This window comes from Amblyomma mixtum, chromosome 10, assembly GCF_055824585.1.
Source record: "Amblyomma mixtum isolate Tamu chromosome 10, ASM5582458v1, whole genome shotgun sequence".
Classification (NCBI taxonomy): Eukaryota; Metazoa; Arthropoda; class Arachnida; order Ixodida; family Ixodidae; genus Amblyomma; species Amblyomma mixtum.
The window spans coordinates 24,586,285-24,610,476 of NC_143021.1; the positions used below are offsets into that span (position 1 = coordinate 24,586,285).

At 49.1% G+C, this 24,192-nt stretch overlaps 1 protein-coding gene across 1 annotated transcript; it reads left to right on the forward strand.

Moving 5' to 3' along the window:
• The first annotated feature begins 176 nt into the window (after positions 1-176).
• Positions 177-24,128, forward strand: Wdr82 (WD repeat domain 82). Its single transcript, XM_089562970.1, has 6 exons — positions 177-515; positions 4,162-4,259; positions 8,020-8,086; positions 9,004-9,103; positions 18,978-19,472; positions 23,595-24,128. Exons 1-6 carry the CDS (start codon positions 343-345, stop codon positions 23,628-23,630), a joined length of 969 nt encoding a protein of 322 aa, XP_089419096.1. The 5' UTR covers positions 177-342; the 3' UTR covers positions 23,631-24,128.
• The last annotated feature ends 64 nt before the right edge of the window (positions 24,129-24,192 follow it).

Consider the following 24,192-nt stretch of genomic DNA (forward strand, 5'->3'; position numbering starts at 1 on the left):
GCTGTAATCATTTTGCAAGCAACGAATTGTAAAACTTACGCGCAGATCTAAACTTGGGAATCTCCAGTAACGGCTGGTGTTGTATCGAAACCGAAACAACGAGCTGCTGACTTCGCAGCAGGCTACTTATCAAGCTTGTTTTGGCTTGTTGAGTGGCTGTGGCTAGTCAGGCGCTACGACTGGTGCGGTCCTGTGGTGAAGCACGCAACTATCAACCAACCAGCCAGAAGCGAGGAACTCGGATCGAGTGTTTTGGCGCCGAAGCTTCAGCGGCAGACTCTATGGAGCGCGAGAAGACGACCCAGTGACACGACCGTTGCGTAACTCTTCCAGGCAGGCTTCATGCGCGCAAACATGAAGCTCGTAGACCAAACTGTGAAGAGCTTTCGCGTTGCCAAAGTGTTCAGAGAAAACACGGACCGCATTAACAGCATTGACTTTTCGCCCAATGGAGAGACACTGATCTCCAGTTCGGACGATGATTCCATCGTGATATACGATTGTGAGAAGGGAACGTAAGTTGACCAAAACCGCCGCCAAACGCCTGCCGCGCAACCCCTGCTACCCGTGTGGCTTGAGTCCTCGCGAATCGGCGAGTGAAGTGCGTCGCGGAGCTGTGTAAACAATGCTGGGAAGTGTCGGTAGGCCTAAGCCCCCGCGTAGGCCTAGCGCTATTGCGACTTCAAGTCGGCCCCCGTCGATCGATAATTCGGAGGCCCAGCGCGAGTGGCCCCGCCGTTTCTGCCGTCTGTGTGTCCGCCGTGCGACCGTGCGAAAGCGGTGTCGTGTCCCCCAGTGCTGTGGTCTAGCTCGAAACATGACCGCCGTCCGCCGCGACTTTGGTAATGGGCGGCGCGTACTACGTTCCCCATGCGATAATGCCGGCCTGAGGTGTGCTGCTCGCGACGTGCCGTGACCCGTGCCACTCGTGCGTGAGCTATCGTCAGATGCTGCAGCGCGCAGGACGATAGGCCGTCGTCTTTGCGCGCTCGGCGCTGTCGGGGGCGTTTTTGCCGCGTCCTACCGGGCCTATGATTGCGTAACGGTACTGCCCGAATCGGTTCCGGGCGCTGTCAGGTCCGGTGCTTTGGTGCCGCTCGCTTCACTAATGTGGCAGTGCGCGTTGTTGCTTGGCCATGTCGCATTGTCGTTCGTGTTCGCGTCACCGGTGACACACGTTTCGGCACGTGTGACGCGAACCGCCGCCCGCGCGACCGGTTGCCAATCGTATTTCCTGCCCTTTTTTTTTTGTTTGTTTGACGGCCTTAGCTCGAGACAGCTCTAGACCGTACTGTTTTCAGTAATCTTGGCAACTGAGCCTCTTGAAGAGCAGAGCTTTTCGGCAGGTTCAGTTCAACGTCTATCAAAGCGCCCTTTTTGTAAGTGCCTAATCCATGCGCCCGGTGCTGTACCTTCGAGAGCGTGTACGGGACTAGCGTTATTGGTAAGCTCGAGATTTGGGCTTAACAACCGCTGACAGCGTTACATAGATCTAAATTATAGTGGCCAATTACACTTGTACTCTTGCTACAAGCTTAACTATTATAACATGACGAGCTGTGTTTATTGATTTAACAGGTAATGGGTGAGTCAACTCATGCCATCATGAACCACTGCCGCATGCTTCCACGGTCATTCCTTGCAGTGTCTTGGGTGCATCATGTGCATGCTCGTTCTCGCATTCATATGTGATTTTCTAAGCTCTTGTAGTGAGAGAGAAATGACATAATGCCGACATATAACACTTTGTGTAGTAGATGCAAATGTTTTGACTGTTCAGAGTATCACGGTGCTTTTGTACACTGGGAGTCACCTAGACACAAAACTGGCTGAACTGAATTCTAGTACTGCAATCTAGATCTGACCTGTGTTGATCGAATAGGTTCTTTTTTTTACTGTTGTCAACAATATTGGCTCATAGAAGTTCAAGTGTGGTCCAGTGGGGCAAGAGTTGAGACAAATTCGGGATAAGTGAAGTAAGGAGGGCTACGTAAATGAAGTATCTGTGATGGTAATACTTCGTTGTGGCTGAGTATTTACCGCAATGCTTTACTGGAAGTACATTTATGTGTGACGCTGTGCTTATTTTGCTCGTATGTTTCATGACATACTGTGCGCCCAGTGTGTGCGATTGCATGTTACGAGTATGTATGTTAAGTGAGAGCAGAATAGGCTGCATTGATGTGGCCGCATTTAAAGGTGTTTATGAATCGAGGAGGGGTAACCAATTCATATGAAAAGAAACTTGCAGGAAGTCATTCCATCGTCTCATTTGAATCGGTGCATCTGATGACGGCATGAATCAAGCCTGGCATTTGTTGGGAACTATTTCGGCCCCCATGCATTGTCGGCTGCCTCCATTCCTGATGGCATTGCCAAAGGTTGACTTGCGCTGACATCATGACTGCTATGCCATGATGATGTGGAGACGAATCGTGGGCACCAGTCATTGTCAGGTCTCCACAAATATATTCGGCTGGACGCGCTCGGCCAGGCTGGGATGGAACAGCGCTGCGCCGGCCTTGCAGTTAAACAGCCATGAAAATCCAGTCTGCGCGTGCTTGGCAGGCGTACTGGGACAGTCGTCGTCTTCGGCTGCCGGACCACGATGGCACGCTACAATATCATGCGCTGCCATGAATGTTGGTGTGAACCAGGAGTGTAGAGAAAGCATAGGTGTTTTGATTGCAAGCGTATTGCCACATCCTGGAAGTTGTGCGTGGTTTACCATCATGGCACCCATGACGTTGTGCGTAAAGCTGTCTATAGAAATGCACCCATGCCGATGTGAATGATCCGGAAAGATTGATTGTCCAGAAATGCAGCCTCTGGTTATAGTTTGAAGCTGTGAATGCATTTATTAGCGGCAGCTTCGGAAGTGGAATTGCTAATCTTCGTATCGATTTAACAAAGGCGCACTTCCGCTGGCAGTGATTTGCATTGTCATGCATTGTCATGCATGGTGTACACACTGATGTTGCAATGCACTCCGCGGTACACAGAACCTGCTCCATTAGCTTTCTTTACATTCATAACATTGCATGAATTAGGCAATTCCATGGTAATAGGATAAAAACGTCCTCAATGAAGGCATGTCGTGGCTTGTGAAGCAGGTGACAGCTAGAATGCAGAAAGTTGTTGCTTTTTCACAGTGGCCTTGTGTAGTTCACAGCCTGGGCATGGCATTCCAAGGTTCAGGTTTTCAGGAAAGCATACTGCTAACAGGTTGCAGATTTGTAGCGCAGTTTTTAGCATACAGCCTACATTTATAGTCACCATGTTTGTCAAGGTGCCCATAAGTGTCAGCTGTACACTACAAGTGCAGACTGAAAACAGATTTCCACCAAGTTAGTAGGATGTGCACACCTTGCATATTTTCCTGCTCTGTTTTTACAGCGGCTACTGCCATACTGATAATGTGTGGACTGTTTGTTTTGCTTTAAGCCTTTGAATCCATGATTGGCTCAAAGCAGTACTTGGCTGCTTGCCTGTCTAGCGTTTGGAGCATTAATCGTTCCATGCCTTTGTGTCCGTTTAAGTGTGCGTACAGTCAGGGTTAGATGCCCCCTCCATATTCCGAAGCACGCCACGCTGCATGCGTTACTTGATGATGCATAGTACAGTGCATCGGTCTCTTCACCGCGGGGTATATCCACGAGACAGTTCCAAAGCAAACCATCTCGTGGATATGCCCCCTGTGGTAGAGACCGATGCATTGCACCGGTCTCAACACCAAAAGCACGTCGTCAGGTGACACTGGTATGCAGTCCAACATGATTCAGAATTTGGAGGGGTGGTCAGGTACTTTTGGTCCAGATTGTATATTATTTTAACTTATTGTCTTTCTGGCTCTGGCAGGCTGGTGTAAGGGTCGTAGTAAATTGAGGCGACAAAGCTGTTAAATCGCATTTTTTTTTTTCATACCTCATATGTCCTCCATGGCACAGTTAGTTGTGAAAGGAGGTGCTGTTGTAGATTGATTCCATGTGGCAATTCATATTTACTCATGTCTTGTGCATCGCTCCTAGAAAACAACACTTGACCGAAAATTTTGTGAGTGTATTGCTTTAGTCAGGCATTCTGTACTCTCGATGCTGTTTAATTTTACTGTTGCAACATTGTAACGTTCTTTTTGTTTGCCACTTTTGCGCACAAATGCAGGCATAAGCGGACGCTGAACAGCAAAAAGTATGGCGTGGACCTCATCCACTACACGCATGCAGCCAACACCGCCATTCACAGTTCCACCAAGGTGGACGGTGAGCTTCTTTTTCTGTTTCATTTGCCCGCGTATCTTGTTGCAGCTTCACATTCCAGCTACTTTTTTTTTCTTTTGAGTTTTGCTAGCAGGCCACAGATTGTCTTGCTTTTAATTGGTGCACCTGGGAGGGCCATGTAAAGGGACCTGTGGTGGCTCTGGTTCATGCCCTTTGCTGCTTGTGTAGTTAGTGCGGGATTACTTTGCTATAAATGTTCAAGTTCTATTCAGAGACAACAATGTGCAGTTACAAATTACCCCTAATTTCCGGTTAGTATTTGGTTGAATAACACATCGCAGGCTAGTTGGTTGATCACAAGGCAGAACAGCGCAAGCCATGACAATCTGATCACAAGTGCCATCATCACAAGCTGATTGTGGGTTTGCACAGCAGTTGTGTGTGTGCTTTATTTATTTTTCATTTTTCATGTTGCTATGCTAGGGTTTCCTGCATCTAAATGCTTGTCTTTTTCTTGAACAGTTGTTTATTTTTTATTTTTTTTTCCCCTACTGGATGACTGATGTGGGGTTCAGCTACTGTAGTCATTTCTCCAAGGCAGTGTGGAGAGTGGGTTTCCCTGTCGTCGTGCCTTTTCATTTGATCTGGTTGTACCACTTGGACTCGGGCGTTTAGGCTTGTTTATGTTTGCTTGGTGGTGGGGGCTGCAGTTCGAAAATTGTACTTCGTGCATGTTCTACTTTGCTTTAGACCTTCCATATCCTGAATGAATTCAAAGGCAAACCATGTCCACCTGAACGAGTCTGTTGTTGGTGATCGCTTTGTTGGCCTGATTGGCAGCCCACGTTTTTATTGCCCATGTGAATGCGGTGAAGCTGATCCAGGAAGACTGTCATTGCAGAAACATGCTGTGTTTTTTACAGTAATGTTGCGGATGGTATTTCATTAGGTTGGAGTGCGGGAAATGAAATTGGCTGTAATGAGGTAATTTCATTGTCACACTCGAAGGTTTAATGTCATGCAGTGTTATTAATTGGCTGCTACACAGTATTATTCAGTGTAATCAGATGCGAATGACATATGAATGAGTTCCAATTTTGTGCTCTCCAGGTTAGCACTGAAAATGAACATTGCACTGTGGTAGCATGCTCTCCATCAGAAAGAATGTATTTCTTGCATTCCAGCATGCTTGCATTACTTTCAGGAAAAGCTGTCTGTATAGCAGGCCGTCAGAGAGCTGTTACATTTGGTGTCAATAGCACATGGTGATTTGTGTGTGAGTTGGCCATATTGGATTCTCTTGCACCAGCTGCTTGGATGCAGCTGAGGGTTCGCCGCTGCGGTGGCTCAGTGGCTATGGTGCTCGGCTGCTGTCCCGAAAGATGCGGGTTCGATCCCGGCCGCGGCGGCTAGAATTTCTTTGGAGGAGAAATTCTAGAGGCCCGTGTACTGTGCGATGTCAGTGCACGTTAAAGAACACCAGGTGGTCGAAATTTCCGGAGCCCTCCACTACGGCATCTCTCGTAGCCTCAGTCGCTTTGGGACGTTAAACCCCATGAACCAGAAACCAGCAGCTGAGGGTTCGCTCGATATTCAACATGTGCAAAATGTTAAGCAACATGTGTTAAGCAGAGGCTTCCATATCGTAAATGTCAGTCCCAAACACACTTTGTGTTGCTTTGTTCTGGCGGTCTTTTTCTGGCGTGCTGTTTTGTTTGCATTTATTGGATTCTTACCTGTCCAGTCGTGATGGATAGCTGCTTAGTGAGCATAGTGTCCCAAGGACAAGTCAAGGAGGACGACGCGGAATGTCGTTCTGGAATGTAATGCTTAATGTCCAGCACTTGACCATTTCTCTCTATGTACTGATGAGTTTGTAACGTTGAACTGATTTATTGCTTTTAAGTTAATATAGCAATGCCCTAGCTCAAACCTGTGTGTTCTCGAGCATTGGCAGGAACGCCGAAATGATGGTACAGAAGCAGTAGACACGCCTCTGCTGCTCGGAATTTTCCCCAGATCTTAAGACTGGGACCTTTTCTGTCAAGTGGGAGTGTACCTAATTACTTTTTTATGGACAAGCACCAATCTGGGATGTAAGCAGTGCAAAAGCACTGCCTTAATTTTTTTCTCCTGAAACAGCATTTTCACAAATCGAAATTCACTATTGGCCCATCGAATATTGTGTGCACGATATGTAAAATAATGAAGAATGTTAAAGATCTGAAATACTTGGGCTATTCAGTCTCTCGTGGAATCACGTGAATAGAATCGCAAAAGGAACTACTACAAAGTACAGCTCATGGGCTCCAAGGTAGTGTGGCTGCCATAAGGAGAACTAAAACACCGCGAGAACACTAAATGCATGCCTGTGCGCTTCATAGCCCGGCGTAAAGCTGCCGCGGTGGCTCAGTGGTTATGGCGCTTGGCTGCTGACCCGAAAGACACAGGCTCGATCCCTGCCGCTGCGGTCGAATTTCAATGGAGGCGAAATTCTAGAGGTCCGTGTACTGTGCAATGGCAGTGCACGCTAAAAGGTGCACTGAAGACGAATCTGAACTCGTCTTTTTGCAGCGGGAACTCGATCTACACGTTCCGAGCATTCATAGAAACTTCGACTTATTGCCCTGTGTGGCCGATTTCCCCAATTAAATCGGATTAACGACCGGCTCCCGCCTTTATTTTTTGAATTCTCCCCGTACGGTGGGCGGAGTCGACCAACGCGTGGAGTGCCTTTCAGCCAGCTCTGTGGAGGCTTTGCTTTCGCTTAATTTTGTTTTTTAGGTTTCCATGAATAAATAGTTTCATTCGCAGATAATACAGCCGCAAAATAAGCCCACAGAAATAAAAATACGCACAGACTATTTGCTTCTACGGATTACTACGTATTACTCCACCGATGGCAGAGCGGCAAGCCGCTGCGGGACTGGCTGAAAGGCACTCCACGCGTTGGTCGACTCTGCCCACCGCACGGGGAGAATAAAAAAAAAAAACAAAAGGCAAGAGCCGGACGTTAATTCTATTCAATGAGGGAAATTGGCCACGCAGGGCAATAAATCGCAGTTTCTAAGAATGCGCGGAGCGTGTAGATTGAGTTCCCGCGGCAAAAAGACGAGTTCAGATTACTCTTCACTGCACCTTTAAAGAACCGCAGGCGGTCGAAATTATCGGAGCCCTCCACTACAGCGTCTACCATAGCCTGAGACGTTTGTGGTGTTAAACACCGTAAAACTAAAACCCAATCATAGCCTGGTATGGTGGGGGACATTCCTGTTTTCTTGGACAATGACCTTGGTTCCTTATTGATTGATTTCACTCATGCCAATGCATCTTTCAGCGTTGTGGGGAATGCTCTGGCAATAAAGAGAAAATGTGTGCACTAAAGGCGTTGGAAGAATGCTCACGTTAGTGGGGTGACCAAGCAGTTGCCTGGGTTGAGTGCCTGGGTTACGAAAGTCCTTTATGACTGCAATTCTCCTGTGCGTTTGGCTCTTGATTGGTGACAGGATGTCTAGTGGTGTTATACGCGAGCCAAACTGACACCTGCCCCGATGTGCAGTAACTCAGCTCTTTCGAGTTTTTTCTCAGTTTTGCTGTTAATTTGGTGCTTGCTTGAGCAATTTTCTAGAGAATGTTCCGACTTTCGCACTTTCTGGTTTAAACGTTCAGGTTCAGAAATACTGCGGGTACTTAGAATTGCTGGGTGTTTTATGACTGAGTGGTACCCAATTTCCCCTTAATTAATCAATCAATTAATGTCCCTTTCCTCCTCCCCCCCCCCCCCCCCCGTGCTTTTGTGCAGACACAATCAGGTACCTGTCGCTGCACGACAACAAGTACATACGCTACTTTCCGGGCCACACCAAGAAGTGAGTACGCCTTTCCTTCATTTGCTTTCCTCTTTTAATGCGACACGGTTAGTACCTCCATGTTGAGAAAAATTGTCCAGCGCCAGTATCCTCAGTTTTAATGAAGCCATCTTAATTCCAGCAGCATGGTGACGTGTGAAGGAATACCTATCACTCACTTGCTTTACTTAACCTTGGAAAATATCATTTCCTAATCCCTTTCAATGTTTTGGTAGTTGCTTTTGTTGCTTTATTGGTGATTTGCCGCAGAGTTTTGTACTTTTTTTTTTTGTGCTTTAAGGTACGCCTTTCTGGAGGATAACGAAAAGGGTACAACTTAAGGACAGCGAACAAGCTCAGGAAAGAAAAATTATGGATGTAACGCTAAGAGACGAAAAGGGTAGAGTAGTCAGCAGAAAGGTACACCTTTCTGGAGGATAACGATAAGGGTACAACTTGAAGGGACAATGAGGAGAGCTCTATTAATATTTCTTTTTTTAAAAGCAAAATCCGATAAGCCTTTGGCATGGGGCTTTACCACTTTGTGACAGCAGGTGTGATTAGGCTTATCTCGAAAGACCACAGCCACGCGCAACTGCTTCTGCATTGTTTGAGATTTTCATAGTTGCTTTTGTCGCAGCTTTGAATTAGGCATGGCCGGAAGCAGCGGGGATTCTGTTCGACGACCGCCTCGCACGGTTGTTGCTGTCGCCGTCACCGAGTTGTTCAGTTCTGAGTGGGCGCAAGTCAGCCTCATAAAGGGTTCCCTTTGGAAGCGTTTCACTGGCTTCGTCACTGCCATTTGACAATGTTGTGCTGAAAACTACTTAGTGTGACGTTTCGTGCCCATTTTTGATCCTCTGTATCCTCCCTTTTATCCTTAATGCCCTTTAAGTCATTGAGTTCATAATAAATGACGATGGTGATTGTCATTGTAGGGTGGTGACCCTGTGCACATCACCTGTGGACGACCTCTTTCTCTCGGGGTCCCTGGACAAGTCACTCCGGTTATGGGACCTGCGCTCACCCAACTGCCAGGTGATTGATTGATTCATTGATTGATTGATCGATTGAGTGAGGGATGTGATGTGGTCGTCAGCCCTGAGGCATTTCTGCGGGGTGCCACGGCATGTAGAAATGCTCTGAAAAGAGGGATGTGCATTGACTGACAAAGAGGCTGCATGTTGGAAGGACCTTATCTGTTTTGAAAAACAAAATGCCCTAAACATTGTAGAGTGTCACAGAGCAAGGGGTCAGGGCTTTGATATAAGGCCAGCGTCCAAGAAAACACAGTCTGGAATCAAATACACATGGGCTGCAGGAATGGCTCATTGCAAACGAAATGCAGCTGCATCGGAAAATTCAAGGTGGGGCAATTACTGTAGTATTGCTGCATGGGCCATTTATGAACATAATTGGCCAGTGTGTAGCAGTGATAACTTGGTGAACAGAATCATATTTGCTGGCGCTCAGTGAACACGAGACAAGAACAGAAATACACAGGACAGACGCTAGTCTTCAACTGCTGTTTAGCATCTGTCCTGTGTATTTGTGTTCTTGTCTCGTGTATTCACTGAGCGCCAGCAAATATGATTTCAAAAGCTTTCCAAGTAGCCCAAGTTCCCGCCTTAATTTGTGAACAGAACTGTGAACAAGCTGAACAGAGAGAGCAAAGAAGGCAGAACAGTCTTAGCCCCATTGTGCAAACTCTCCAACCTGTTTCTGTGCTTTCTTTCTTTCTCGGCATTTGAAGCACAATTGTGAACACTATTCTCTAGGTTTAGGGGGATTTTTATCCTCAAGGGCGAACCCTCAGTCGCTCTCGGAAGGTGCTGAGGAACGCCGCGTGTCTTGGCTTCCATCCCTTCCTGCTCGACATGCGTGCAGAGAAGATCATGCAGAGGCACACGGCAGTGCAAGTAATGCTGAAGTTCCACTATGATGACTGGCTGCACGGTTAAACCCTGCTGGGAACTACAGTAAAACCTCGTTAATTCGGATCTCACGGGAGTAAAAAATTTGTCCGAATTAACCGAATGCCGAATTATCGAATGAACAACAAAAACAGCCCATGAACGAAGATTTTATTGCGTACCTTTACTTTGCAAAGAAGTCGGTAATGGTTGTTTGTTTTTTCGTGGAAAGCTGGGCGGCAAGGACGAGTTTTCGCACATGTGCCAACCCCTCCAGTGCACACGTGTTATTCGGGGCATCAAAGCAAAATTCCTCCAAAACGGCGAGGGCATCCGCAGCTTCTCTGGCGTTACACCGTACCGGAAGTTCTTCGCGGGGGCCGTCTTCGTCGGATACTTCGTCAGACAATTCGTCCGTCGCACCGAGGGCATCGGCGATAATTTCCGCATCGCTTAACTGACCGGCTACGGTAACACCGTCATCGATGCCGAAATAGTCGACGAGCTGTACTTCGGCGGGAAGCAGGGCAGTGAGTGCTCCTTCATCTTCTTCATCCTCGTCAGGCGCTGCGACGTCCGGACTTTCAGAAGACTCCGGTCGTCCAAATCCACTATGCCTGAAGCAGTTCGCCACCACTGCTGCCGGCGTGTTGGTCCACACGTGCGCCAAAATGTGGATAGCGCTCAGGAGCGTTACATTGTAAGCTTGCCTTCTGTCCATGCAAAGAAGCATACGCTCCAAAATTTGCTTTCGATATTTTTTCTTGACGTAGTGGATGATGCCTTGGTCCATAGGCTGTAGGGCGGAGGTCGTGTTTGGCGGTAGAAAAACAAGTCGGATCGCCTGAAGATCAGAAACGCTGCAGTGCGCGGTGCAGTTGTCAACAACTAGCAGCACGTTCCGTTTCTTGGCTTTGAACCGCCGGTCCAGCTCCTGCAACCAGGAGCGAAATATTTCGGCAGTCATCCACGCCTTCCGATTTGCGCGGTAGTCAACCGGAAGGTGCTTGATGTTATTAAAACATCTTGGTTTTAGCGCCTTTCTGATGACGAGAAGAGGAAGGCGCTCCGTGCCCGTCATATTGGCCGCTAAAAGCACGGTCACACGCTCCTTGCTTCGCTTCCCGCCGGTGCAAGGGTCCCCCTTAAAAGTAATTGTCTTTTCTGGCAGTGCTTTATAAAATAGTGCGGTCTCGTCCGCGTTGAACACATCGTTTGGGCTGTAGGCTGCGATGTGTTCGTGAAGGTGGACGTTCTGCCAGTCCTTGACGACGCCTTCATCCACCGCACCTCTCTCTCCGCACACGGTCTTGAATACTAGCCCATGTCGTTCCTTAAAACGTGCAAGCCAGCCCTCCGACGCTTTGAAAGAATCAATGTTCATGCGGAGGGCATAGCTTTCTGCTTGCGCGCAGATTAATGGGCCACTTAGTGGGAGTCGCGCGTCCCGTGCGGTGCGAACCCATCGCAACAACGCATCTTCCAGTTGAGGGTGTGCTGCGGTTCGCATGCGCTTGCGAGCTGCATGAAACTTTTCATTTTGGAAAGCTTCAAAGATTTGTGCTTCATTTTTCACGTATGTTCCCAGTGTGCTTCTTTTCACGTCAAACCGACGCATCACTTCTTCGCGGGAAACGCCATCTTTCAGCGCCTTCAGAATATCCACTTTAGTCCCCAAGTCCTTGGCCACGTACTTAGCCCTCTTGGCAGGTGTAGCCATCACAGTGGAGCACAACAGCACAGCAGCACCACAAACGCGAACGGCGCACTGTCACGGCCCAACCACGCCGTGCGCCCAGCACGCCTAGCAAGCCTAATCCGCACTCGGAAAATCACAAAATGGCAGCCCTGACGCGCGCACACACACGAAGGAAAGAATGCCGATGACCGCGCACGCACGCCTCAGGCCTTGTCGTTCTCACTCGAAGTGATGACAGTAGCGATGCGTGCTCTGAAAACTCACCTTGAACCACCGTTTCGGTTTCGGAATGGAGAGTGGTTTCCGGCTGATGGCTATAGCGATGCGTGCTCCTAAAACTCACTTCAGCGCCGGCCTTGGCCCCGTCTCCAGTCCGAATTAAGCGGCGCGCGCGTAATTTTGCGCCGAATTAGCGAGAGTTTGCTGCCATAGACCTATGTACATTTTTGAAGGGAGGGAGTGAGCGGGCCGAATTATCCGAATTTCCGAATTAACGGGGGCCGAATTAACGAGGTTTGACTGTATTACAATGGTATAGCTCTGAAAACAATGTGTCGGAAGGCAGGGAGGTAGAGGAGGCACTCAAAGGAATCCTGAGGTTCTAAGGAACCCAGTTTGAGAAACCTTACTCTATTTATACATACCGGATACATCTAGTTATACAGTTGAATCCCGCCACAACGAAATCGGCGGGGCGTACGAAAAATTTCGCTGTCGCGGAATTTCGTTGTCGAGAAATTACAGACGAGTCGGCTGATCCCGGGCTGGCGTTGCATATGTCTCCTCGCCCAACGCCGCCTCTCCTCCTCCTCTTCTCTTCTCGCCCAACGCCGCCTCTCCTCCTCCTCTTCTCTTCTCGCCCAACACCGCCTCTCCTCCTCCTCTTCTCTTCTCGCCCGGGCTGGCGTTGCATATGTCTCCTCGCCCAACGCCGCCTCTCCTCCTCCTCTTCTTCTCTTCTCGCCCAACGCCACCTCTCCTCCTCCTCTTCTCTTCTCGCTCAACGCCGCCTCTCCTCCTCCTCTTCTCTTCTCGCCCAACGCCGCCTCTCCTCCTCCTCTTCTCCGTTCCTTCTTTCACCACCTCCTCTACTTGCCTCCTCCCCCACATCGTTTCGAGAGCCGTCGGGCCTCATCGCATCTGCACCGCTGCGTGCTACCACGGCGCTCTCGCGGGCTTGCTGCCGCCGGCGGCGACATCCTAGGAATTCAGCAGAGCAGAGACGCGACGAGACCACGCTAAACGGTGCACACACAAAGGAAGAAATGGTGAAGCGGAGTGGGCTTCTTCCTGCACTCTCGCGTTTTCCTTTTTTTTTTTTCTCCGACAGGACACGAAGCTCCGCCCACCGATGGCTCCGCCCACCGGTCCACACAGACTGCCTGAAACGCGCTCGGTGCCTAGCAGGCGGCGTGCGCTGGCGCATTTTACACGCGCTTTCGAGGAGCCCCTCTTCGCTTGGAGGCCGCGAACGCTTACCAGCCAACACCGCTAGCAAGTGATCATGACGCGCTTTCGTGCTTGACAGGAAACCGCGAGCACCATGACAGCGAGCTACATCAATCGAAGAAGCCCAGCAAAGAGCCAATGAGCGGGGCGTGACGTCACTTCAAAAATCACGTGGGCATCTGGAGAAAAAAAAAAAAAAGCACACGAGGGTGTGCGCGAGGAGGATGTGCGATTGAGTGCGCGTACCCCCCCCCCCCCCCCCTTCAACAGTCTGCGATGCAAAAAAAATTAACGGCGGGAACGGGAAAGTCGCTCTTCAGCACTCAACTTCTGAAGAAAGACAAGACGGAGGGGCCACTCACCCGCGAAAATTCGCAAAAAAAATTCGTAGAAGCGAACACGTGCTCGCAAAGTACTTCGTTTTTGAGGAAATTTTAATACATTAAGTCCTATGGGGGTTTCACGGGGAATGCAAATTACTTCGTTGTGGCGAAAATTTCGTTGAAGCGGCGTTCGTTGTACCGGGATTCAACTGTACATACCATATACATACCATATACAGTAAAACCTCGTTAATTCGAACTCGGTTTATTCGAAATCCCGCGTAATTCGAAGGTTTTCAGCGGTCCCAACAGTTTCCATGCAAAATTTGCCAGATAATTTGAACAGCCAGCGCGCCCCTCTCCGGATAATACGTAGGTTTAAACCATGGCCTCCGTGATTCGCGATTAGAAAAATGCATTGCCAGTCTCTGAGGCCAGTATAGTTGAGTTGCCGGAGTGGCAGCCAGGCGGCACTGTAAATCAATTTTCGGTTTCCGGTGGTTTGTTATGCCTCAGCGATCTGCTCAGTCGACTACCAGTCTCGGAGGCTAGCTTTAGTTGACAAAGCAACAACCAGGTGCCGCTAGGTCACAATTTTTCTGACTCCGTTTCCGTTGTTTGTCTAGCTCGTGGCAGGCGCTGCTCGTAGTGTTTTAATTGTTCGGTGCCGTGATCAAACGTGTTCTGTGTTCAGGCGCGTTTATACTCCGACGTAGCACGCGCTCGCGCGGCACGGCTATGACCGCAGACGTGTCCGGCGGCTTCGGCGCACTCTGACCGCACCGTGGAGCATGTCTCTATTTCGCACCAAGCGCGCTGAAGCCGCCCACCCAGAATGCACTGCGCACGCCTCCCGCGCCACTCCTCCCCTCTACTCCCTTCGCCACTTGCCTCCTCTCCCAGGCGGCGTGTCGAACGAAGAACGTTCTGCGCTCGCGTCGGAGCTCCACTCCAAGCAGTGCCCCCAGTCAAAGGGTGGCAGAAGAGCGAGCGTACCCCTCCCCCCCCCCCCCCCCCCGTAGCCACAAGTAGTAGTCGCGTCGGAGCGCCCTGACGTATCCGACCACAACCGGCTCTCGCCCGCGCGCCGAGAACGTCGGAGTATGTACGCACCTCTAACTACCGTGCCAAGCAGTCATGCATCGATGACTACTTCAGGTGACCGTTTTTCAGGCAAAATAAAGGTGCAGTGTTGATGCAGCCATGTTTCGTGCGCTTATTTCTCATTTTTCGTCGATTTTTGATAATTCGAAAACCCGGTTAATTCGATGATTTTTCGCGGTCCGACGGACTTCGAATTAACGAGGTTCTACTGTAGGTCATATGCATATCGTATAGGCTATGTACGTCTAGTTGCAGGTTTTTCTAGTAATTGCACCGCGCTCAGTGGTTGTGGTGCTGGGCTGCTGACCTGAAAGACGCAGGTTCGATCCCTGATGTGGTGGTGGCAATTCAGTGGAGGAGAAATTCTAGAGGCCCGTGTACTGTGCGATGTCCGTGCACGTTAACGAACCCCAGGTGGTCGAAATTATCCGGAACCCTCCACTACGCCGCCGCGGTGGCTCAGCGGTTATGGTGCTCGGCTGCTGACCCGAAAGACGCGGGTTCGATCCCGGCCGCGGCGGCTGGAATTTCTTTGGAGGAGAAATTCTAGAGGCCCGTGTACTGTGCGATGTCAGTGCACGTTAAAGAACCCCAGGTGGTCGAAATTTCCGGAGCCCTCCACTACGGTGTCCCTCATAGCCTTAGTCGCTTTGGGACGTTAAACCCCATAAACCAAACCAAACCAACCCTCCACTACGGCGTCCCACGTAGCCCAAGTCGCTTTGGGGCGTTTAAGTGCATGAACCTTTGCTAGTAATTACAGCAAACCCCCTGTTTCAAGAATCTTTAGAAACTATTGGATCTGGGAAGCAGTGGATAGTGGGAAACAAAAATCGCGTCTAAGGTAAAAATGAACAGTATAGCATCCGTGCTAAGGTAGAAATTTGTGACAGTGATTCTCCGTCCCCAGTATTTTTGGCTGTAGTGATGTGCTGCTGGTAGCCCCAGTGTGAGAGGGAACAGTGCCTTTGCAGCACAAAATGTGTTATGCACACTGTTTGTGCAAGGGAACACTGCAGCAGAATCTCGATGGCATGGTGACGGCTGACACAAATCTGAAAATTTCCTTGCCGGAGTGGACTGTGTATAGTGTACAGAATTTTGGATGTTCCGAACACTCCCTGTGCCACTAAGGATGATGAGAACTTGCGAACCGTGATCACGAGTAATGTGCTACGCGCAGCAAGCATTGATCGATGGTGCACAGCCATAAATACTGTTACCAGTAAATGGATCTATGTGAATGCATATCCAGTGCTTCTGCTTACAGCTTTTGGTGCATTTTGGGTGATACAAATGTTTTTTGTGACCCGATCTACTGTATATAAAGAACGTTGGGGTTTTAACGTAGTTTAGTTATTAAGGAGACGTGCAAAAGCTTATGTGTTTAGCCTGATTGGCTCATGGTTTTGCTTTGCTGGGCTGTCGGCACTCCTGATGACAATATTAGACTCACATTAAGCTGATCTGATCTGTTCGTGCTGCAGATAAAAGTTGATGAAGACGACGATGTGCAGTGCATAGCGTGAGAGTGTGTTGCAGTTGGCTGCGGCGATAGTGTATACAGTGGACTCTCGTTAAACGGAACCTCAAGGGACCGGGAAAATATGTTCCGTTTATCAGGAGTTTCGTTTAGAGAGAGAATAGGTTCAGCATTGCGCAATCCGCTTCCGCGTGATCCCTACGCGGCTGGCGCGCGCGCGCGCAGTTGGCAGTCTCAGCGGATCTCAATTTGCGAAATCTAGGTAATAAGGAGAACGGTACACTATGAGAACAAACTTTATTAGAGAAAAATAAGCAGTGAATTTTTTTTCCAGTAGTACTAGTACTGAAATTTAAAAAAAAAATGTCAAAAGAGTGGGAATTACCACTTATTGGCTAGTGAAAAAGGATTTTATATTTGCTTGTTTGAGCTCTCGCAGCCGTTTTTTGTTAATGGCATCACCCATACTTGACAGGCTGTGCAGAAACACTTCCGAACCTTCTTCTCGTTGGAAGAAACTCTTCAGCATTTGGACTGCCGATTCCGCCTGCGCAGGTGTCACCACAGGATCAGAGTCAGCGGTCTCGTTTTCAAGCTCTTCCTCCTCGTCTTCACTTTCATCAGGGGGGCAGACATCAGCTATAATGCTGTGCACGGTATTTTCTGGGCACGTTGCCACATCGCTGTCGATCTGGACATATTCATCAAGTTGAATGCCCATCGCAGCACAATTCTCTAGTAGCAAATCTTCCTCGGCTGCGTCGTGAACATCATCAGGCTCACTCTGTGTGCTGGGTTTTTCTGTGGTTGCGGCAAACCCCGCATGCCTGAAGCAGCTGGCAATGGTGGTTGCACTAACCTGCCGCCAAGCATCATCCAGGAGGTAAACGGCACGCAGTACATCTACCTTGTACTCTTTCCCCTGGTCTATGCATAAGAGCATCCTCCTAAGAAGATTTTTGCGGAAGCGCGACTTGAGCGCTTGAATCACACCCTGATCCATAGGCTGCAGCAGTGCTGTGGTGTTCGCTGGCAGGAATTCCAGCTGTATGGACTTCAAACCTGGCACAGTTCCGTGTCCAGGGCAGTTATCCACCAGGAACAAAACTTTCCGCTTGTTGCGAGAGAAGCGCGCATCCTCGCGATAAATCCACTCACTAAAAATGGCTTGCGTCATCCACGCCTTGCCATTGGCCTGGTATGAAACGGGCAAGGTTGCGACGTTTTTGAAGCAACGAGGATGCTTCGATTTGCCGATCACTAGCGGCTTCAACTTATCGCTGCCCGTCATGTTGGCACCGATAAGGACGGTCAGCCTGTCCTTGCTCAGTTTCCCTCCGGTGCATTTCTCTCCTCTAAATGATGGCGATTTTGAGGGGAGCAACTTGTAAAAGAGTGCAGTCTCATCTACATTGTAGATGTTCTCTGGATCGTATTCCTCCAGAATCTCGGGCCGCCGTCTTTCTCGCCAGTCTCCGCATGCCGTCGCGTCAGCAGCGGCAGCTTCCCCTGAAACAGCACGAAACACCAGTCCATTGCGCTCTTTAAACCGGGTCAGCCACCCCTCGCTGCACGAGAAACCCTCGATGCCGAGGTGAAGAACAAATTCTTCCGCTTTTGCACGAATTAGTGGCCCGCTGATTGGGATGTTTTCACTGCGGGCTCTGCGCAGCCAAAGCACCAGGCATTTCTCCAAGTCTTCGTGGTCAGCCGCTCGCAGTCGTTTTCTTTGAGGACCAAAGCGTGACGTCTCGAACGCCTCCCGCAGCTTGTCCTTGTCCTGAAGAATTCTTGTTAGGCTGCTTTTGGGGACGGCGTACTTCGTCGCTAGCGCCGTTTTCGTGAAGCGACCACTCTCGAAGTCGTTGATGATCTCCATCTTCCTTTCCAACGCAAGTGCATTGTGCGGTCGTTTTTGCGCTGCCATCGGACCGAACAAAAGCTCTAGGGCTTAGGCCTAACTGAACACAACCGCCGTGAACGCGAGCGAGCGATGCGGAGGGCAGTGTACGAGCAAACCGGAAACCGCCGGAGACGGAAACCAGAGAGGTGACGCGGGGAGGAGGAGGAGGGGAGCATTGATGCGTACCGCGATGGCACTGCGCTTGTCCAACTAGTTGCGGTTTAGAGTTTTTCGGTTCCGTTAACGCGGTGGTCGCAAAATTTGAGTTCCGATTAACGAGATTTTTTTTACATTGGCTTAATACAAAACCAACCAATCGCGAGGCGTTTGTTCCGTTTAAGCGGTAGTTCCGTTTAACCGATTTCCGTTTATCGAGATTCTACTGTAGTAGTGTTCTCGTGCTGTGACCAGGGATGCTGATCTGTTCGCGCTGCTGAGGGTTCAGATCGCAGTCGCAGCTATATTTATTTAATTTATATACCTATTTATTCAAGGTCAAGGCTTGGTGAAAGGCAGAAAGAAGCAGGCAGTAAAGATATTCACACCATTTCGAGCATCCCTTTAGGCAAAGCTAGTGATGAATGGGCTTTTGCAGCTTTGGTCGTGAAGTATAACTGTCACTTACTACTTTAGAGCTATGTTTGCATGAATGCTCACGATGTGTTCCCATTCATGTTGGAGCTAATTGTATGTAACACGGAAGAAGCTTGAGTACAAGGAGCGGAAGGGGTTCTGTTCTAGGTGGAACTGATTTGTGGGTGAAAAGCGCTAATGGGGTTTCTATTTGGAGCTTGATGTGGATGTCGCCATTCCCTTTCTTTCGGCGCGGGTTCGATCCAGGCTGCTGCAGTCGAATATCGATGGAAGGCGAAATTCTAGAGGCCCGCGTGCTGTGCGATGTCAGTGCACGTTAGAGAACCCCAGGTGGTCGAAATTTCTGGAGCCCTTCACCACGGCGTCCCTCATAGCCTGAGTCGGTTTTGAGACGTTAAAACCCAATAAACTAAACTAAAACTGAACCTTTCCTTTCGAACGCAGGGGGTGATGCACCTGACGGGTCGCCCCGTGGGCAACTTTGACCCCGAGGGCCTCATCTTTGCGGTGGGGCTCAACTCGGAGCTGGTGAAGCTGTACGACCTGCGCACCTTCGACAAGGGGCCCTTCAACACGTTCAAGCTGCCGCAGGACCGCGACTGCGACTGGACGGGCCTGAAGTTCTCGCCGGACGGCAAGAGCATCCTCATCTCGACCAACGGGGCGCTCATCCACCTGATCGACGCCTTCCAGGGGACGCCCCAGCAGACCTTCACGGGGCACACCAACAACAAGGGCATCCCCCTGGAGGCCTCCTTCAGCCCGGACTCGCAGTTCGTGTTCAGCGGGTCGACCGACAGCCGCGTGCACGTGTGGAGCACCACGGCCGAAGGCGGGGGGGCGCGCACAGCTGTGCTCAGCTGCGAGCACACGGGGCCTGTCCACTGCGTCCAGTTCAACCCCAAGTACATGATGCTCGTCTCGGCCTGCACCAACATGGTGGGTGGTGGTCTGCTCTTTCGTCCCGCTCCGCATCCTGGGGTTTATCCAGAGATGTTTGTTGGCCAGGCTTGTTGAGAGAGCAGTGACAACTTGAGGTCAACTATAGTGAAAGCTCGTTGATTCGAATTCCATAGTGACGCCGGCACAGTTTGAATGAACTGAAGTTTGAACTAACAAAAGTGAACAGAGTATGTACTGTAGTGCGATCGAGAAGCAGCTAGGTAGAGAGGTTACCCCATATTGTTCTAAAATATTCAATCAATACCTTAACCATCTTCTGTTCTAAAGCCTCATTGTTCTAAAATATTCAATCAATACCTTAAACACCTTCTGTTTTATTGGAAGGGTTTTTTGCCTTCAAAACTGAAGAAGACGTAGCCAGCGCTCCCTCCTCTGTATCAGCAGTTTGAACAGCGGTGGTCGCTTCCGCGATACATCTAGGCGATATGAATACTGTAGCCCGTAGTTTGATTCTTATTAGCTTTCATTCGATTGTACTGCTTTTCTTTTGTATTTTTTTTTCTCTAGTGAAAAGCTTACATTACTCAGAGACATTATATTTTGGATCCATTTCCACAGTATAGAAGAATTAAGTTCCAAGTCGTACGCCCAACCAATCTTAATGAGTGAGACTAATTTGGTTGCCACCTCATGACCACTGCCGAGAATCACTGCTGCGTTTCGACAACGTCGGCACGAATTGAGCATTTCTGGAGCAGATTGAAACGTTAAATTTTACCATTTCGGATATCTCCTTCGGTGTCAAAGCATCGACATGTCCCATGCTATGTATACCAAAAAAAAAACTACATGAACCACATGCTTGATTTGCGTCGCAGGGCTCCTTCAAATACACTATAGAAACAGGAACGGCGTTACCGAAAAATGCGCTTGGTTTTTGCGTTATTTGTGGGCTTGAACTCAGCGTGTGCAGTTCGGGGGCCGGGCCAAGTGAGTCAGTTTTCTTGATACGACAGTGGGAAAGCCCTACCGGCTCCGGCCCCATCCAATGAAATGATTGCGGGCAGTGCAGAGCTCGGCTACACTACCCACACCCAAGCACAGAAAAACCGAAGCGTCCACTGCAGTACTCGAGATCCCACCTTACGCTAATTGGTGCCGACAAGCGGACATTTGTTTCAGCAGCAAGCATTGGAACTCTGTATGTATATGAGCTTGAGCTGTGTACCGTAAAAACCCGCGTATAATACGAGGTGAAGTTTTAGAGACGTGAAATGAGAAAAAAAAGTTTTACCCGCGTATAATACGAGTGACGCAAGCTCATAGAAGACATTTATTCAAATCGCATCCCGCACTCCACTTCAATCACTTTCTTCTTCAGTAGCGCTTTCTTCGGACATTTCTTTGTTCGACAAGTCGTCCCAAATGTACTCATCTTCCGTGCCATCGAGGGCGTTCGAGATGCCGCGCTTAGGCCCGCTTCGGCCGCCCGGTTGGCGTCACTGCAGGCTCACCTGAGCGCATCCACTCTGCGTAGCACCGCTCGACTGCGTCCTTGAATGGTTTGTTTACACAACCATCAAGCGGCCGCGAAAGCTTCGTCGCGTTCCGCTGCACGCGAAAAGGGGCTTCTTTCTGTCGTGGCCATCCACGAATGCTTCCGTCAACGACAGCAAGCTGCCTCCCGGCCGCACAGTTGCCGATGTTCTCCGCCGCTAAAATCACTTTTCGCTTGAAAGCAGCCGGGTACTGTCTTCGAGACCCTGACATCGTGCCTTACATACGAGCACGTGCGTTGTCAACAGGCACACGGCACACCGCGACCCCCCCGGCGCACCCAACGGATCAACAAAGAAACGACGTCGTGACGTCGTTTGTCGAGAGTAACGAAGCCAAGCCGTTGCCATGCGCCAATAGCAAAGCCAAGCCGTAGCCACGCCGCAAAAACGAAACCAAAACTTCGAGCAACTTCGAAAATTTTTGTTCGGATCCGCAAATAGTACGAGGCGGAAATTTAGGACGCTAATTATGGGAAAAAAACCTCGTATTATATGCGTGTTTTTACGGTAGGTGGCGTGATAAGAGATGTGCATCCTTCTAGCAGTGGTAATTTGAAAATCGATCAAAGGGCCCGTCACAAGCCGTAGCGACTCACTGCGCTCATGCTAGTGCTGAAGAGCTAGTAAGGCCAACATTAAAGGAAGCCTGCCATTCCTGGGCCAGTGGTATCCTCTGTCTCGGTCGTCCAAAGGCGCTGGCATTATGCCTCGCGCTCCAGCACTCTTGGCAGTAGATATTCTCCCCCCTCAGTAGTCAGCAACATGAAAAAAAGCTAAGGGGACACTGTCGTCACGAAAGGCACATGGAAAAGTTCCCTACTCGCTACTCACGTCCACTCACAACCAGTCTTATGTCTGGCCACTCACCTTTGTACAGTACTAGGGTCTCGATGATAGGAATCTCATGAGCGTTGTGAAAAATATATAGAACAAAATTTGTATGCACAAGCAGGGCAAATGGATTCAAGCAGATCTTTTCACAGATGGAGGCTACACAATCACCGCTCACTGGAGATCGATTGCCATGTCGACAATGTGCTGGAAGGGCTAAGTGCTCGAGGGTGTGGTCACACGTTCGTATCATCTGCGGTGGCAAGGAAATTCTGCACGTTGTATATGACGCACTCCAGCCAGTAATTTTCACAAATTCGTATCGTCCCGATATTCGTGTGATTGCGTCATTGAGATTCAACTGTACACCATCTAGATCCACTGTCCCAGCGTGCCTCATCGACTGGACAGCACAGCTTCCTAGTTGAGATGTTGGTGTACTCGTGGCCTCAGAGATTGCTAGCTTGTCGTGCAGAGCATGCACAAAAAGGCTGCAACGAATAGATGTTGTGATCTGTTTCCAGGTTCTGGTAAGTCTGCACAACACTAATGCGCTGAGGAGAAAAATGATACAAGGTGCTTCCGAATAGCGCCTGATTCGGAATAGCGCCTGATTTAACCGCTACGGTCGTTTCGATTCAGCCACAGAGCTTTTACAGCGCGCTGGTCTTCATACTCTGACAAGTAGAGCCAAACTGCAGCGATTTAAATTTCTCTTTCTTCTTCACAACTCATTCCAACTAAAGTTTTCAGACTTTCTAGATCTAAGACATACGCGCCAAACCAGACACATACACTCAAATATGATAGAGGAATTTTCTTGCAATGACAACTCGTTCTGGTATTCTTATTTTCCGATGTCCGTACGCGAATGGAGCGCTTTGCAACCATGTATTACCGCGCAGCCAACATTGGAAAAATTTATTGCGCTCGCTGAAAAGGCAGTTCTTTCTTGTACGCATTGTTGACCCTGTTTCATCATGTATATTTGTATTCTATTATTTTTGTCTCCTTTTTTTCTTTTTTTCATCCCACTCCTGTAATGACCCCTCTGGGGTTGGCAGTGTTCCAAATAAATAAATAAATAAATACTGTTCTCACTCTTGTGCTTACCACCTAGAAATAGGCAGCAACTAGCCCAGCACCTAGCTTTAACTCACAAGTCTTTAACTTGTGTCACAAGACACAAGTAAAAGCTAGGTGCTGGGGTAGTAAAGCATACGAGAGATAGGCATTCCATCACTGGTCACTTCAGCGCAAGAATTTTTGAGCTAGCATCAATAACAGCGAAGTTGTAGGCGATTAAAAATCACGCTCCTCTCCCCCCTCAACTCGTACATGCGGGCCACCAGAAAAAAAAGAATTAAGAAAACAGCTCTGGGACTGGGCCCCGCCCATGATTACATCATTCGCTGACGTTCGGAACTTGTGTCTTGTGACACAAGTCTTTGACTTGTGCCTTTTCTGCAATAAGCTGCATTATTTTTGTGTCTTACGTAACACCCTGGAAAAGGGTCTTTAAGGAAAATAAAGTGAAGTGAAGTGAAGTGTCTAGTTGATGCCTTTTAGTGTGAAAAATAAGCTGCGTTATTTTTATTCCATTTCATGATATGACATCATTTATAACGAAGCCTGCTTTCGATTTGAAAAGCGGCAGCCTGTTGCCCTCCACTGAACGCACATGCTTTTTGTAGTGGCTGCTTCTGCGCTGGCACGAAACAAGGATTGTTGACGAGTGTCCCTCTTTTTTTTTTTTTCTTTTCCACAGGCCTTTTGGCTGCCGAGCATAGACGACAACTTGTGAGCCAAGCCATCGGGCTGTTGCGAGGGCAAACCACCATCCTGGAAGCCGAGGGTCCATCAAACCGAGCGCCTGTTCATCGCCGAGGCGTCTCGCCATTGCTGTTTTAACGACCACCGCTCTTTAAGTTATTGGAGATGAGAAGGAGGAGGGTTTAGTGGTCTCCACCCCTACCCGCCACCATGCAAGCATCTGTTGATCGCCACCGCTTTGATTAAGCCGATCTCAAGTGTCACCCCAGAGAGACGTTGCTTTGTACCATGAAAGCGTGGCTGCTTTCAGTTGCCCCCGGTCCATCGCTTCCTGGTCCATCCGTTCCTTCCCTCTTCTTGGTTGTTTTGTTGTTCTTTTATACTCCATTGACGCCTTACCCTGCATCAGTGGCAGTTGTTCCTGTGTTTGCTTCCTTTCCTGCTTTCCTGCCTGTTGGAGCTTCTTTTCCTGTCATCATTTGTTTGTCATGATGTGCACCGTATATAAAGATGCATGTTTTTTTCTCTCTCTCTGTGTGACTGGTGGTCGAGTTTTCACATTACTTCTGCATTAACACAATGCACCTTGAAAA

Excerpts from the sequence above, each read along its gene's own strand:
- Wdr82 (XM_089562970.1), top strand. The coding sequence starts at position 343 with ATGCGCGCAAACATGAAGCTCGTAGACCAAACTGTGAAGAGCTTTCGC. Across the intron at positions 4,260-8,019 it reads CAGTTCCACCAAGGTGGACG|ACACAATCAGGTACCTGTCG; the intron begins GTGAGCTTCTTT and ends GCTTTTGTGCAG. Across the intron at positions 19,473-23,594 it reads TCTCGGCCTGCACCAACATG|GCCTTTTGGCTGCCGAGCAT; the intron begins GTGGGTGGTGGT and ends TCTTTTCCACAG.